At 36.1% G+C, this 16,431-nt stretch overlaps 1 protein-coding gene across 1 annotated transcript in view; it reads right to left on the bottom strand.

The window, feature by feature from the left end:
* The window catches only part of LOC148952515 (vesicular glutamate transporter 1-like), a 282,421-nt gene that overhangs the window by 88,587 nt on the left and 177,403 nt on the right, over nt 1–16,431 (bottom strand). The window contains exon 5 of the mRNA XM_089089939.1: nt 1,982–2,061. Within this exon, the coding sequence (XP_088946065.1) occupies nt 1,982–2,061 (80 nt within the window). The remainder of the gene's footprint in view (nt 1–1,981; nt 2,062–16,431) is intronic.

Genomic DNA, 16,431 nt, shown 5'->3' with positions numbered 1-16,431 from the left:
AACTTTTAATTTTATGTCTCCTATATTTTACAGTCTATTGGCTCCAGCCAGTAGCTTGCATTTTTCATAATCGGAAAGTAGATGCTACTTATTAGTGAAATATTTAATTGTTGCGTCTATGAGATGTATGCAGAGACTGTGAAACTAACAAATTATAATTTTTTTTTCAAAAAATTCAATTCATTCAAATTTTATATAAAAATTGAGCATTCCAAAATATACCAGGGTATAAAAATAGAGGTATACTACATTTCAATTTTCTTGTACCTTTTAGGTTCATCCGATATCTCAGGCTGCCCTTCCCCCTTAGGGCACCCCTTCCATCGTGACCATAAATTGCACTTTTCAAATCCATTTTCGCCAACCTCTCTTTCCCCCAATATATAACTCACTTAATTAGTGAAATTAACTAATTCAGGTTCCACGGTTAGTTTTCATATTGATTGTTGTTTCATGTTGTTTTGAATACAAAATGTGTGCACATTTCAAAATAGTTGATTTTCTTTTGCAATCCACTACCAGTTAGAGCGTTTTTTTACTGTTATACGGGTAAAATATTGTCCGATCATGTTATCGACAAAGTGGAAAATTTCCAAATTTTTGAAGAAAATAACTATGCAATAAAATTTATTTTTATATTGTTGTCACCAGTACCGAATTGTCCGATTGTTTTTGGAAGACATAATTAATTTCTTTCTCCACTTAGTCAGGGCTTAGGATGATAAGAACGGACTCTAGCCGTCGGCCAGAACTAACATACTCGGGCTTTCGGCCATCATAAACATAGCCTGACATCACGTCCCTCTACTAATTATATTACTAATCACTGTTTTACCATAGAGGGCTAAGACCATTTTTTCTCTGCCTACATCAAGAAAAATGAATAGATCCTATAAATTCATTTTATTTCTTTACTAAAATTGCATTTACCACATGTTAAGACGAGCTCATTCATTGCTTCCAAACGTGACATTGTTACCAAAGTTCCTTGTCATCATTAAGTCATGCTTCTCCCTAGTGTGTCTTTGAGTAATTACTTTAATAGTTCATTAATAAATTCAAACCAACAAATATTATGGCCAATGAACACATCTGGTATTCATAAAGGCTTTTAAGTAAATTGGGAAGAGAAGCCTCTGGCTTCTTCCACGATGGCCTGCTAATGCTTTTATTCTCCAGCGTTTTAATGTTGTAACGGTATTTTTTCTTTTGAAGGAAGAAATGTCAAAAGCGGAGAATTATTACAGTGCTGGGAAGTCTTTATCATGGCTGCAGACTTAGCTGTAACGTTAGCTGTTAGCTGTAAGCAAATCACGGCCCATGGTAGCGGGAATTTAAAAATGGATTAGCCCCCTCAAATGTACCATTTTTCCTCAAAGATATCCGAACGAAATTTTCAGATAGCCGTTTGGTTCATCATACTTGAAAGGTCCAATAAATATGTCTCAGGGCATACGACCCCACAAGCCCTAAGGAAAGAAATGTATGTTGCAATTTGTCCATCGTTTACAGATAGTAGTTGTTACTGGGAAACATACGGACATTATTCGCGGAGGAAGTTTTCCGAGTGATTTTTCGGGGGGGGGGGGATATTAAGCAGTTGAAATTTTCTGGGGGAGGGGGAACGCCTACCACCATCATTAATATTGTCCGTACTAGCGTCTACTTTGTATGAATTACAAATATTTTTAGGAACGAACGTACCACCGTATTGAACTATGGTCTTTGTAACTGGCAAACTGAAGATTTAATTTTTTGACAAGTCTAAATAAAAACTCCCATTTTGCTGTGGGGTATGTTCTTATCCTACCTTATAGTTAAGTACGAAAACAGAAATAGGCATATATACATATATTTAACTTTCTACATTTTTAAATAAACTGAACTCACTTTGTTTTGAAGACTATACTGTGAATATAAATATAAAAACTATACTAAAAAGCGAAAGAAAAGAAAGGAAAATCATAAAAAATGTACTTACCCCTGTGAGAGTCTCATTAGATACCATTTGCACTTTTGCTACACCCATATTACATCGAATACCAAAGGAAATTGAAAAACCTTAAAAAAATACTTTATTTAACTTTGATTCTAATTAAGTCTTATTGAGTATTCAGAAGTTTTTTTTTGCTTCCCTATGAGATATATTCTCTGTGGGGAATTTTTTAGATGTTTTATGATTTGTTTATCTTCTTGTTTGATTATCTGGAGAGGCTAATTTGCAACCTTAATGCAATTCCAGGCTCTGCGGCACCTGAGATCAAACTCTTGGTACTGGCTCCCATATTACCGGGAAAGATCAAACCCACTGTGTTACCACAGGGTTTGGTGCATTATGGTGATGTGTCAATAAATAAAATCTATGTATTTGAGACTATATTCCAGGTGGAGCTTATTTATTTGTGAGTCAAGTGATTTGGGCCCATTCATTAGGTCCATTATAACCAGCAACTTAGTTTTTTTATATATATCCCCTTTTGTATCTGAATAATTACCGATCACATAAAGTTTCGGATTCCAATGTATTTTAGATGCTTCTATATTTTCTCCTACATTTCTTCTATATTTATTTTTTCTATATTTTCTTTCTATATTTGCTTCAATTCCACTATATTTTGGATCCTTAAATCAAAAGGCATTGTTTTGTATGGTTCTCCCAAAATGATATTAATAAACCTTACTATTTAGGAGGCGTAATACTCCCCTCATATTTACCTGAAGAACCGACCATGATGCTTTAGGGGTACAACTGCCCCATAAGAAAATGCAGTAGCAAAACCCCATAGACGCTGTACAACTGTGCAAAGCTGTAAAACTGTTAGTGAGGTTCTACTGGATTAACGGTATATAATAACCGTCCATTACGTATTTGACATGGGTTTTAAGACAAATAAGCAACCGGTAGGTAGTATAGCCTCTGCTGCACAAAATGGTAGGAATTGTGACTGAGCTATAATATAAATATTACGTACATGAGGGGGACTGCTCCCTCCTCTATACCTTACTCTTTACGCTGAAGTTTGACGTTCAGAATGACTGAAATTCGTTCAGAATTGACGTTCAGAAATCCTTTCAGAATCACTCTTAAAACAGAAGGGCCGTTTAATTAGAATATTAAGTTTCTTTTTAAAGTTCTAAGAAAAATTTAGCGTAAGGAGTGAGGTATCGAGGAGTTGGAAGCTCCCCTTTTCTACGTAATAATTTCTGTTCGTTTTAAGTTCTGATATTGCTCCTTACTTTCAGTTAAAAAAAATTATTGTTTATATAATTTCTGATCGTTTTTGAATAATGCCGGAAATCCGGCTTCCCCTCCTTGGACAATTCCTTACACCTACTGAAAATTCCTCCATTGAGAGTTATTCTCATGTTAAATACCCCTCTCCTAGTTGAAAATTCCCCCGGAAAATATCTTGCAGACCATTCTGGCTGAAGTTTTTGTCTTTCCACGCTTTCATTTCAAAAAGATCTTAATTTCTGATTGTCTTTAAAATCATGCCGGAAATCCCCCCTCCAGGAAAATTCTTCCTGCAAATACCCTCCCCCGCCCACTAGTAGAAAGTTGCTCCCGCAAAAAAAATCACTTTGGAGAATTTATCCCATGAAAGACTCCATCATGGAGAATTTCTCCAGTTGAAAATCTTCCTCCCTACGGAAAGATACTCTAGACAATTCCAACCCGTTAAAAATTTCTTTCAGACAATTCTCCTTAACATGTCCACATGTAAAATTGAGTCGGCAAAAAGAAAGTAAGACAAATAGAAATGAATTCTGGCAAATTCCCCCAGTGTAAAATTTCTCTTCGAAAGCTCAACCCTCTCCAGAAACTTCCCTCTTCCTAGAAAAATATTCCCATTGAAAATCCCCAGAGCATAAAATTTATGCCCCCTCAAAAAAAAAAAATGTCTGTATACTTCCTAATAATAGATGCTAACTGTAAATAATGGGCAAATTTCAAAACATGCAGACCTTTCCCCAGGGGTTGGGGGGGGGTCATGTTATCCCCAAAGGCACAGTTGCTGGTCCTTAAAAATATGCTGAACGAGGTAGCAATTTCAAAATTTTAATCGGGTGATTTTGTGGAAACAGGGGGGGGGGGCTGGAGGTGGGCTAGTTGCCCTCCAATCTTTTTGGTCGCTTGAAATAGGCACTAGAACTTTTAATTTTCGCTGGAATGAGCCCTTTCTTGATATCCTAGAACTAATGGTTTGATGCGATCACCCCTGGAAAAGATTTAAATAAACATGTATCCGTGATCTTTCTTCTGGTAAAAATACAAAACTTCATATGTTTGCAGGTATGAGCATGAAACTTCTACAGCAAGGTTTCCGGATACACTGAACCTGACGGTTTGATTTTCATTAAGATTCCTTAATTTTTACGGGATGTTTTCCCACTTTATCGAAAATCAGGCAAATTTTCTCAGGCTCGTAGCTTTCGATGAGCAACGCTAAACTTAATGATTCTTAAATATTTGGAATCAGTATAACAGTCCAACTATTTTGACATAGGCTATCTATTATTACCAAAATCCTGTTGTTTGTTTTTAGAGTTTCGGTTACTAATGAGCCGCGTCGATCCTTACTTACAGTTCGTTACCACAAACCGTTTGATCTCGTTTGCAACTTAAGAAAGGGCATAGGATTTAAATCTTCTTTAAAATTAGCCCTCTACCGATATTAAATAAAAAAAAACAAGCATTTAAACTGAAAGTAAGGAGCGACATTAAAACTTAAAACGAAAAAAAATTATTCCGTATATGAAAGGGGCTGTCCCCTCCTCAACGCATCGCTCTTTACGTTAAGGTTTTTATTGTTTAAAAAAATAAAATTGTGAGACAGAGTCAAACTCCTGAGATTCTCCCGAGTAACCCCCTCCTTCAGCCCCCCCCAACAGAAAAAAATTCTTCCTGAAAATGTCTGTATACTTCCAAATAACCAATACAATATGTAAGCAATGGGCAAAGTTCATAACTTGCAGCCCTTCCCCTGGGAACTGTGGGGGATTAAATCATCGTAAAAGCCGTATTTATTATATTTTCGACTATGCTGAACAAAATGGATATCTCAAAATTTTAATTGGGTGAATTTGAGAAAAAAATGAGCGTGGAAGGGGGCCTAGTTGACCTCCATTTTTTCGGTCACTTAAAAAGGCCACTAGAACTTTTAATTTCCGTTCCAATGAGCCCTCCTACGATATTCTAGGACCACTGGGTCGACGATTACCCCTGGGGAAAAGAAAAGAAAAAAAACAACAAATAAACACGCACCCGTGATCTTTCTTCTGGCAAAAAATGCAAAATTCCACATTTTTGTAGATAGGAGCTTGAAACCTCTACAGTAGGGTTCTCTGATATGGTGAATATGACGGTATGAATTTCATTAAGGTTCTATAACTTTTAGGGGGTCTTTCCCCCTTTGTTTGAAAATCAGCCAAATTTTCTCAGGCGCGTTATTTTTGATGGGTAAGATTAAACTCGATGAAACTTATATATTTGAAATCAGAATTAAAATCTGATTCTTTTGATGTATCTATTGGTACCAAAATTCCGTTTTTTAGAGTTTCGGTTACCTTACTTACAGTTCGTTACCACGAACTGTTTGATCATATGGTCAGTGATTTAATCTAGCCCGTGGCTTAATGTAGCCAGTGACAAGTGACGCTTTTGAAGAAAAACACACATCTCCATGGCTGTCGTTCCGTGGAAGCACGTAGAATTTCAGTATTATCAAACAGTTCATTGTAACGAACTGTTTCCTTCTATTTTGATCCATTTCTATTGCTCAAAAATTGAGTTGAAAATACGAGAATAAACATTGGAACGTAATAGTTTTATACTATTGTGCCCCCTTAATCTAAATCTAATTATACTGCCCCCTTAATCTGAGGGCAAATTTAAAAGATGACTTGAATATTTGGTTGCCAGATGAAGTGGGCAAAACGATAAGAAGTTGTCACATTTTGTTTCTAATACGATTTAACTCTTTACTATTTTCCTTTTGAAATAGCATTTTATATATTACGTCTTGAAATATTACGTAGGGTTTTGAATATTATACCAGAGATGTAATTAAAAAGATGTTAGTAAGGAGCGACCCGGCTCAATAGTGACCGAAGCTCTAAAAAACGATTTTTGATATCAATAGATACATCAAAAGAATCAGATTTTAATTCTGATTTCAAAAATATAAGTTTCATTAAGTCTAATCTTACCCAAGAAAAAGAGGAAAAAAAGCTGATTTTCAAAAAAAGAGGGAAAGACCCCCTAAAAGTTAAAGAACCTTAATGAAAATCACACCATTATATTCAGCGTATCAGAGAACCATACTGTAGAGGTTTCAAGCTCCTATCTACAAAAATGTGGAATTTGCATTTTTACCAAAAGAAATATCACGGATACGTGTTTATTTGTTTGTTTTTGTCCCAGGGGTGATCGTATCGACCCAGTGGTACTAGAATATCGGAAGAAGGCTCATTCTAACGGAAATTAAACGTTCTAGTGTCCTTTTTAAGTGACCAAAAAGGTCTTTAAGTTACAGAATTTTCCCATTGTTTCCGAATGTTATTGGGAAGTATGCATACATTTTTAGGGGGGGAGGGCAAATTTTCTGCTGGTGAGATTTTCCACGGGGATAATTTCCCTTGGAAATATAAGTTTCCAGGGGGTGAATTTTTCAGGCGAAACTTTGCACTGGGGGAATTAGCCAGAAATCCTATACTAAATTCTTCTTATGTCTTTCTTTTTCTCTGCCGACTCAATTTTATGCGTGCAGATGTTAAGGGTAATTGTCCGGGGTGAACTTTCTCCAGGATTGAAAAGTCTAGAGAATAAATTCGTGGGAAGGAGGGATTTTTCCGTGGAGGTGTAGCCAGATTTCTTGGCATCATTTAGAACGATCAGAAATTAAATAAAAATACAAAACAAGTTTTTTCAACTTAAAGTAAGGAGCAACATTAAAACTTAAAACGAACAGAAATTATTAGTATACGAGGGGGGCGCTTTTCCTCAACACCACGCTCTTTACGCTAGAGTTTGAATTATGTCCCAATGCTTTAAGAACAACTCCTGAAACACTATGTTCGTTCAATTAGGACATTAAGAAGCTTTTTTAAATGTACTAAAAAAACTTTAGCGTAAAGAGTGAGGTGTTGAGGAGGAGCAATCCCCTTATATACGTAATAATTTCTGGTGGCTTTAAATTTTAATGTTGCTCCTTACTTTCAGTTGAAAAAACTTGTTTTATTTAATTGTAGAAAGAAGCGGGAAACGTTCACTTTGGGCTTCTCCGACATGTCGAATTTTATTATCAAATTTTGAACAAGGCTGTAAGTATCAGTTTAAGGGGTGTCTACTATGCCATTTTCTTATGCGTATAGTTTTTGCCAATTAAAATTAAAAATAAAAGAATTTTGCACATTTGGGCGGAACATAGACATCAAATTCTACATGCATGTGTTTCCACGAGATTAGCGCTGTTTGAAGTTTCTATTCATATTGGCTAGGATGTTCTTTCCACCTACATTTCCACACATCAGCATTTCCAATCGTAAAATTTGTTTTCTTGTTAGAGCGATTTAAATTGTAGCTTGTTCTCTCCTTTAAATAAAAAAAAGCTACAGATGATAAGAGCGAAAGAGGGAGAGAGAAAGAGAAGCCAAGAGAGAAAGAGAAAGAGAGAGAGAGACTAGTCATAAACCACTATGGTTTGTAACCCTGGTTTTTTGGAAACACGCTGTTGAAATGTTGTATATTCACTTGATTTAACTTCTTTTGTGAACACTCATTCCATTTTTGTTTGACATCATCATTCTTTTGATAAGAACACGAAAAATTTACCCCATCCTGTTACAATTCTTTTATCCTTGCATAGATGTATCATTGCGATAAATGTCTTTTTTTAAAGTTATGACGACTTTTCTATCAGTGATAGTTAAGAGCCAGTCCCTAAAATAAAAATTCATGCATCAAACATCTACATGACTTTCCCCTAGGGGTAATAAATTTTCTGGTGAAAATCTAAAAGCATCCCAGAGATATTTAGCGATAAGGGGAAATTCAACATGGACCAGCATTGCTGGAATTCGTAACCTATGACAGGGATAGACTACCTTTTAACAGTTATGTCCTAGATTGCTTCAGCTGGGGAATGAATGGGGAATGGGGAATGAAACCACTATGAAGAAACACGTTTCCAGGATGGAGCGTGATATGTAGCTCGAAGTGAAACGTGATATGTAGATGGAACGTGATATGTAGTTTGAAGTGAACGCATAGTTGTAGGCCTACAATTGAAACTGTAAATGTAGATTTGATACAGCATAGGGAGAGTAGAGAGCTCAATCATAAATGAACACATGAATTTTACCACGGGAGGGAATGGTTCTAAGAGGTTTGTCCAGTTTGGACCAAACCTCTTCCACGGGAGGGAATGGTTCTAAGAGGTTAGTCCAGTTTGGACCAAAATATAACATCGTGCTATAAAACGGTAAAAACGGGTAGTTTAGTCTGACGTTATACTAACCCTCACGTAAAAAAGAAAGGGAAATTAGATCAAGTCCTTTGAATAAGATCCTTCTATTTATTTTTTAACACTGCTAGGTTGATAGAGTAACCCTTAAAAAAAGATGTACTCCTAAAAAAATTTCGGAGTGAGGTTTAAGATACCTCAATAAATTATTAGGTATTATACTTACAGCTTTTCAAGAGAAGCAGGGCATTAATTAAAAAAAAAACTTTTTCCACAAAATAAGTTTTTTTAAAAAAAGTAAAGAATTCAATTAAACAAAATTCAACAAAAATAGAATAAAAAATTCAAATGAATTTACTGAAAAAAATGTGTGTTGTCAGTTTAATATACTTATGCTGATATTTATTTCTTAAAATCTTAATTGATTTTTGATTTCTTAAAGTTATAAAGTGAAAACATTTAAAAGAATTTTTCAGCAAAGTACAAATTATGTTCTGGCCTTTAGAAAGCATAGGATTTTAGAACCCTACTCAGATTAATTTCTGCTCGTTTTGAGTTTAAATTATTTTAATTTCTGTTTGTTTTAGGTTTCATTTATTTATTGATACTGATTTGTGGTAGTTGTATGCTTGGTAGATTATTTGATTCTATGTTTGTTTATTTTTGGTTTAATGGAGTTCTTCACTTTTTTTTGAAAAGCTTATTTTGTAGAAACACTTTTTTTTAATTAATTTCTGTTCGTTTTATATTGACATGGTCTTTTTCAGGGAAAAAAGACTGAGCCTCTTCTAAAGATAAACAAACAACCCTTCCATAGAAACTTAAATACCCCCTGGGCATAACTTACAACCTTTGCCTCTAATCTCTGGGGTTCGTTTAAATCCCCAAAAGCCTTGTTATATGATCTCTAGACCATTTTGAATATAATGGCTATCTCAAAATTTCTATTAGATACATCTCGGGACAATATGACGTGTTTGTGTGGGAGGTGGGGGGTAGCTGCTCTCCGATCACTTTGACTCCTAAAAAGAGCACTAGAGCGTCTGATTACCAATCCAATAAGTCCCCTCTAAAGTTTATATGACTATGCTTTCTATAAGAACCTTACATGCCCCCAAGGCATAACTTACAACCCTTGATCTGAGGGCTGGGGGGAGGGGATTTATTATCCTCAAAGTCATAATTTCCAGACCTTTCAAATAAGTTCAACAAAATAGCTACCTCAAAATTCTGATTGGATATGTTTGTGGAAATGTTGGCAGTGGCGGGGAGGGGGGGGGGGGGGTTATTTACCCTCTCATCACTTTCTACTAATAAGAAAGGCACTAGTCCTCTCAATTTCATATCAAATAAGCCCTTTTTGAAGATTTTACGACAAAACTTTCTATAAAGACCTTATATTGCCCAAGGGCATAACTTACAACCCTTGTACTGAGGGCTATGGGAGGGGGATGGTTGTCATACTCAAAGACATAATTTCCAGACCCTTCAACTGCGCTCAACAAAATTGCTATATCAAAATGTTGATTGGAAGTGTTTGGGGAAATCATGGGCGGGGGGGGGGCATTCGCCTTCCGATCGCTTTTGACTATTAGTAATGGGACTAGCCCTCTCAATTCGCAATTAAATGAGCCTTTTTTGAATTTTCTACCACAACGCTTTCTATAAAAATCTTATATTCCCCGAGGGCATAACTTAAAACTTTAGTCCTAGGGGATTTGTCATCCTCAAAGACACAATTTCCGGACCTTTTAACAACATTGAACAAAATGGCAATCCCAAAATTTTGATTGAATGTGTTTGGGGAAATGGTGGGTGTGAGAGGGGGGTTAGTTGCCCTCCAATCACTTTTTAAGTGCCCTTAAAAAGGGCACTAGCCCTTTCAATTTCCAATTGAATAAGCCCTTTTTGAACTTTCTACGACAAGATTTTCTATAAAAACCTTACAGGCCACCAAGGCATAGCTTACAACCCTTGCCCTGCGGGTTGTGGAGGGGTTGTCGTCCTCAAAGACCTAATTTCTAGAACTTTAAACTACGTTTTAAATTGGGATTGGATGTGTTTGGGGAAATGGTGGGCCCTTTCAATTTCCAGTCAAATGAGTTCCTTTTAAAGTTTCTACGACAATGTCTTACTATAAAAACCTTATATGCCCCCAGGGCATAACTTACAACGCTTTCCAAGAGGGCTCTGAGGTGGTTATTATCCTCAAAGACCTAATTTCCAGAACTTTCAACTACATTGAACAAAATGGATATCTCAAAAAATTTGATTGGATGTGTTTGGGGAAATGAGGGGCGTGAGAGGGGGCTAGTTGTCCTCCAATGACTTTCAACTATCAAAAAGGGCACTAGCCCTTTCAATTTCCAATCGAATGAGCCCTTTTTGAAGTTTTTAAGTTTTTACGACAATGCTCTCTATAAAAACCTTATTTGCCCCCAGTTTATAACTTACAACCCTTGCTCTGTGGGCTCTGGGGGGGGGGGGTCATCCTCAAAGACCCCTTGTACAGAACTTTCAACTACGCTGGAAAAAATGTCTATCTCAAAATTTTGATTGGATGTGTTTTGGGAAATGGTGAGTGTGAGAGGGGGGCTAGTTACCCTCAAATCACTTTTGACTATTAAAAAGGGTCATAGCCCTTTGAATTTCTAATTGAATGAACCCTTTTTGAAGTTTCTACGAAAACGGTTTCTACAAGAACCTTATATGCCCTCAGGGCATAACTTTCAACCCTTGCCCCAATGGCTTTGGGGGGATTGTCCTGCTCAAAGACATAATTTCCAAATATTTCAACTAATTTGAACAAAATGGCTATCTCAAAATTTTGATTGGATGGATTTGGGGAAATGGTGGACGTGGAAGGGGTGTTAGTTGCCTTCCAATCACTTTCGGCTATTAAACAGGGCACAAGCCCTTCCAATTTCCAATCGAATGAGCCCTTTTCGAAGTTTCTACGACAACTCCTTCGATACGAACTGCCCTGGTCTAAAAGAGACAAAAACAAAACAAAAAACAAAAAACAAAAATAAATAATATATTTTGCCAACACGGTTCTTTACTTAGGCAGCGCTATTGCGCTGCCTATGATAAGTAGGGGATATTAGAAAAAAACATGCTCTCAAGAGAGGCGTTCTTGTTCGATTTCTTTGCAGACAATCGAGTGAATGCAATCTTTTATTTTCTTAAATTATGTCCATGCTCGCAGGACGGCTTGGAGCCGCTCTTTTTGACAGGGCCTAATCCAGGGATCAATGCGAAGATCGTCTTTTGCTGTTTTGGAGAGTTGTTGATGTGATTTTGGTCGAAGTTATGAATCGACATGTTTCATAATCGGGGCTATTTCTTTACACGGGGCATAATCAAGGGTTGGAAATGAAGATCTGTCTTGTGTTACTGTGGAGAGTTGTACGATGAGCTTGCGGTTGAAGTTGTCAATTCACCACTTCCGTGGTCTTCCTCAAGGTCACTATCCTTCAATCAGTCCTTCGAGTGCTATCTTCGGGGAAGGATTCAAAAGATGTTAAAGGGGGTTTAGTTGCCTCCTGATCATTTTCTGCTGTTACTTATGATTCCCATTAGAATGAGACCCCTCTCAAAACAATGAAAAAAATAAGCACGTAGGCCTATATGTAAAGCAAAAAGTAAGACATTTCGTGTTTTCGTAGTTGGGGCTTTTAAAATCTGTGAAAGGGTTCTTCAGGATCCAGAAATTTATAATAAATTTACATAAGGATTTAATCTATATTTTGGATGTTCTTGTTTGTGACCTTGCTTATATTATTAAATTAAATATCGGACTGTTAATTTTACATATTCATAACCGGAAACAATTGGTTATTCCCAGTATTATGGCTACGTACACCGATGAATAATATGAGAAAAGATGTGCCTAACGAAGAAAAACGAGGATAGTTCCAGCCAGTGTAAATATTTCGGCCTATACCTCCACTCGTCTACCCTCAGTGCAGAAATAAACAGACCGTGTTTAACAAACGCTAAAACAAAATTTATTTACTATGCCGTCTAATCTATTTTTGTAAAAATTCAAAATTACATATAACCGTTAGATTATTTATTTGAAATTTAAAGCCTAAAGATTTCTGCACCCAGGGCAAGTTCTCCCTCTGTCCCTCTTCTGAAACTGCCTCTGTCTTCCACATATTTACAGATTATAGTTATACTTCAGCACATTTATCTTTCCTCGACAAAGCATAAGTTTTGTCTGGATTTGTGTTCCCATTTAAGAATTAAATAAAAACAACAAGTTTTTTTTAACTGAAAGTAAGAAGAAAAATTAAAACTCAGAAGGAACAGAACTTATTTCTTATATGAAGGGTTACCCCCTCCTCAAAACCTTGTTCTTTATGCTAAAACTATTAGCAATTTTAAAAAAGGATCCTATTCTAATTAAACTGCCCCTGTATTTCAATAGCCGTTGTTAAAAAAGTAGGACAAACAGTCAAAGTTTAGCGTAAAGAGCAAGGTATTGAGGAGGGGCAACCTTTCATATACGGAACAATGGCCGTTTGTTTTTAGTTTTAATGATGCTCCTTACTTTCAGTAAAAAACATATTTTTAAAAAAACCTAATTTCTGATTCTTTTTCAAATATTACCGGTAAATTTGGCTCACCCTCCATGAAATATACCCCCCCCCCTCCTCATCACAAGAAACTCCTCTGTGGTAATTTCCTCCAACGTAAAATAAATCCCCGTCAAATTCCCTCCAGAAAGTTCCATCGTCGCTGAAAATTCCCCCTTATAAAATTTCTTGCGAACATGAAAAATTTTCCTTAGCATACTTTCATTTGAAAAAGACTATAATTTCTAATTGGTTTCTCGATCACTCCAGAAATGCCCCCTTCCGTGGAGTTTTTTTCCTGGAAATCAAAACCCGCGAAAAATAGCCCCCGGATAAATTCCCCCAGAACATCTCCAAATGCTAAATTGAGTGGACAAAGAGAATGTATGACAGTTAAAAACAATTTTGTATAGGAATTATATCAAATATCCCCAGTGTAAAATAACCCCTGGAAAATTCACTCCTCAGAAACTCCCCCCTCCCCCCCCCCAAGGAAGATTCTCCTTATGGAAATCCGCCCCAAGCACAAAATCCCCCCTAAGAAAGTATGTATATTTCCCAATAACAAATACTACACGTAAACAATGGGCAAATTTCATTAAAAACAGGCCCCTCCCAACGGATATTTGAGGGTCATTTTACCTCTAAGGACATACTTATTTGATCTTTTAACTATTCTGAACAAATTGGCTATCTCAAAATTTTGATCAGATAACTTTGGGGGGAAACGGGCGTGGGAGGAGGGCCAGTTGCCCTCTAATCTTTTTGATCACTTAAAAAAGGCACTAGAAATTCTAATTTTGTTTCCGATCTCCTAGGACCATTGTTTTGATACGATCACCCCTGAGGGAAAATAAAAAAAATTAAAACAAATTAACACGCATCCGGGATCTTTCTCCTAGCTAAAAATAGTAAAATTCCACGTTTTTGGATAAAGGAGATTGACGATTCTACAATAGGGTTTCCTGGTACGCTGAATCTGATGTTGAGATTTACATTAAGATTCCTTGAATTTTAGGGGGTGCTTCCGTCCCGTTTCAAAAAGTAAGCACATTTTCTCAGGCTCGTAAATTTTATGAGTAAAACTAAACTTAACGAATACTATGTATTTGGAATCAGCATAATAAGCTGATTCGTTTGATGTATCTATTGATACCAAAATTCCGCTTTAAGAGTTTCGGTAACTATTCGAGCCGAGTCGCTCTTTACTTGCATTTCGTTACCACGAACTGTTTGAAAGCTTTTCACAAAAGGGAAATGAAAAAAACACCTTTGTTCTAAACTTTCTTTACAAAACATCAATTACTAGACATCTTATGTTCGTCGAAAATATTTCTTTGAACTAGGAAATTTATTAGATTATTTCATTTATGCTTGTAGCGAGATAACCAGAAAAAAAACCTATTATGAAAAATAAATTCAAAGATAAAATCTTTAGCTACCGATGAATCTTCAGATTTGGTTATAGATTGGTAGTTTTTCAGACGTAAATACAGGTAAGGTTTTCACTTTTAACTGAATTTTTTATTTGAAATATCGTACAAATTTTAACTGACATAGAAAGAAAAAATTGGAGTTTTTCGACAGACAAATAACTCTGCATTTTAAAACCTAGTTTTTCTTTCTTATATGGGACATAGTAGACAGCTAAAGAAAAGACAATAACGAAAGATTTTGAAGAAGTAAACTCTCTCTTTTTCTGTGGTATTATCTTATCCTAAAGCCGCAAAACTGCACGACATTTTTTATTTTTTTTTTGTTATGGAAAAAAAACTCGTTTTAATACAGAGTTCAAAGATATCACTTGAAAATAAAACAAATAAAACGGCAGCACTAGTTAACATGGTTTTCAAAAGGTATGGTTGTTTTGTTCTATCGAAAAAATTAATAATGTGGTTGGCTTGCGGAAATACGTCATAAAAACAAATTAATTGAATTAAAGTACACATTTTAACACTTAAGTGAGAGGTTACCGGCTTTCAGAAATCACGTCCGCAAGGTTGAACCTGCCAAGCATGACGAAAATGTGCCCTGCGCTGCGGAACTGTCCAGGCTTGCAAAAACCAAGCGTTTTTAGGACTTTGAAGGCTTGCGATACACGTGGCACTCCGATAAGTAAACCAATAAGTGGACATCCCCTCGCACGTAAGTATAGGACAATCTTGCAGTTTAACTGATCTATAAGTTGGAACTGCATTGTCTTATTTTCAAATGAGGGTTCTTTTTTAAGTTCGGATTTATTTCTAGTCCTTTATCCTCCTGATTCTGTAATTGCTAGGGCTGCTGAAATCAAACTAACGGTAACAAAAGAAGGAGAGTGGGGTCTACCAAATTAGTTAGTAAGTTCTAAAGACTCTTTATATGAGTTAGAACTTATTGCAGAGTAACAAGGTCCCATCCTTACTTATCTGACCCAGAGACTAATTGTGGCATCGCATGGTGTCAGATTGGAAGTTAAAATAGTTACCATATTTAGAAAGAATAAAATAATAAAAAGCCAAATTTTCTGAAGACTCCCTAAAACACCCTCAACAAGATAGAAAACATAAATAGAACCTAAATTCAAGGCAATTGAAATGCAAGTGACGAACGATAATAAACTTCACGCCGAACAGAAATTATCTTGTAAACGAGGGAGCGCACGCCTCAACTCTCCACTTTTAAAACTGAAATAGACTCCCCCTTATATGCTCAAGTGAAAGGGAGTAACATTTTTTTTGTTTTTTTAATATGCCTCAAGAATAGAAGGGCTTATTTATTTAAATTTGCCTTAAAGAATAGTTCAGCTTTATTTTGTTACGACCAGTAATAATACAATGGCAAAGGAAATATTATATAAAACAGACAAAGAATGAAAATGACAACAACAAAATTGAAACTCGCAACATAATACAAGCACGTTTAAAAATAACCAAATTCCGAAAAGCATACCGCCAAAACAAGGCCATATCAAAAGCGCAGTTAGGCGGTTTGATCCCCCTCCTTTGAGTTTTTTCAACTCGTAAAAACATAAGAAAAATGAGTATAAACAAATTTTTCATGCGTTATTAATTTTTTTTCGTAGCCTAAATCCTCCCGAAAAAACCCTTTTGTAAACCCACCTCGAAAAAAAAATCTTGGATACGACCCTGCACCAAAATAATAATGCCAACAAAAGTGATGCAATACATACTTCAAAATAAGACACCGTGTATCTGCCAATGGCCGGATTAGGGTCTAAGATACTGTACCTCCTATTGGCCCATGAATTACTTAGAGAAGGTGAGAGGCCAAGAAGATACTTTGCACAAGATCTGCTCTCCGCATTACGAGCTCTGCTCTCCGTTGGGAGTTAGTGTGTTTTCGCAGTTTTAAATGAATTAAATAAAACAATAAACCTTGTA

The sequence above is a fragment of the Artemia sp. Qi Xiang Cuo genome, chromosome 5 (assembly GCF_049724085.1).
Source record: "Artemia sp. Qi Xiang Cuo chromosome 5, ASM4972408v1, whole genome shotgun sequence".
Lineage (NCBI taxonomy): Eukaryota > Metazoa > Arthropoda > Branchiopoda > Anostraca > Artemiidae > Artemia > Artemia sp. Qi Xiang Cuo.
This window is presented reverse-complemented; position numbering and strand designations above follow the sequence as displayed.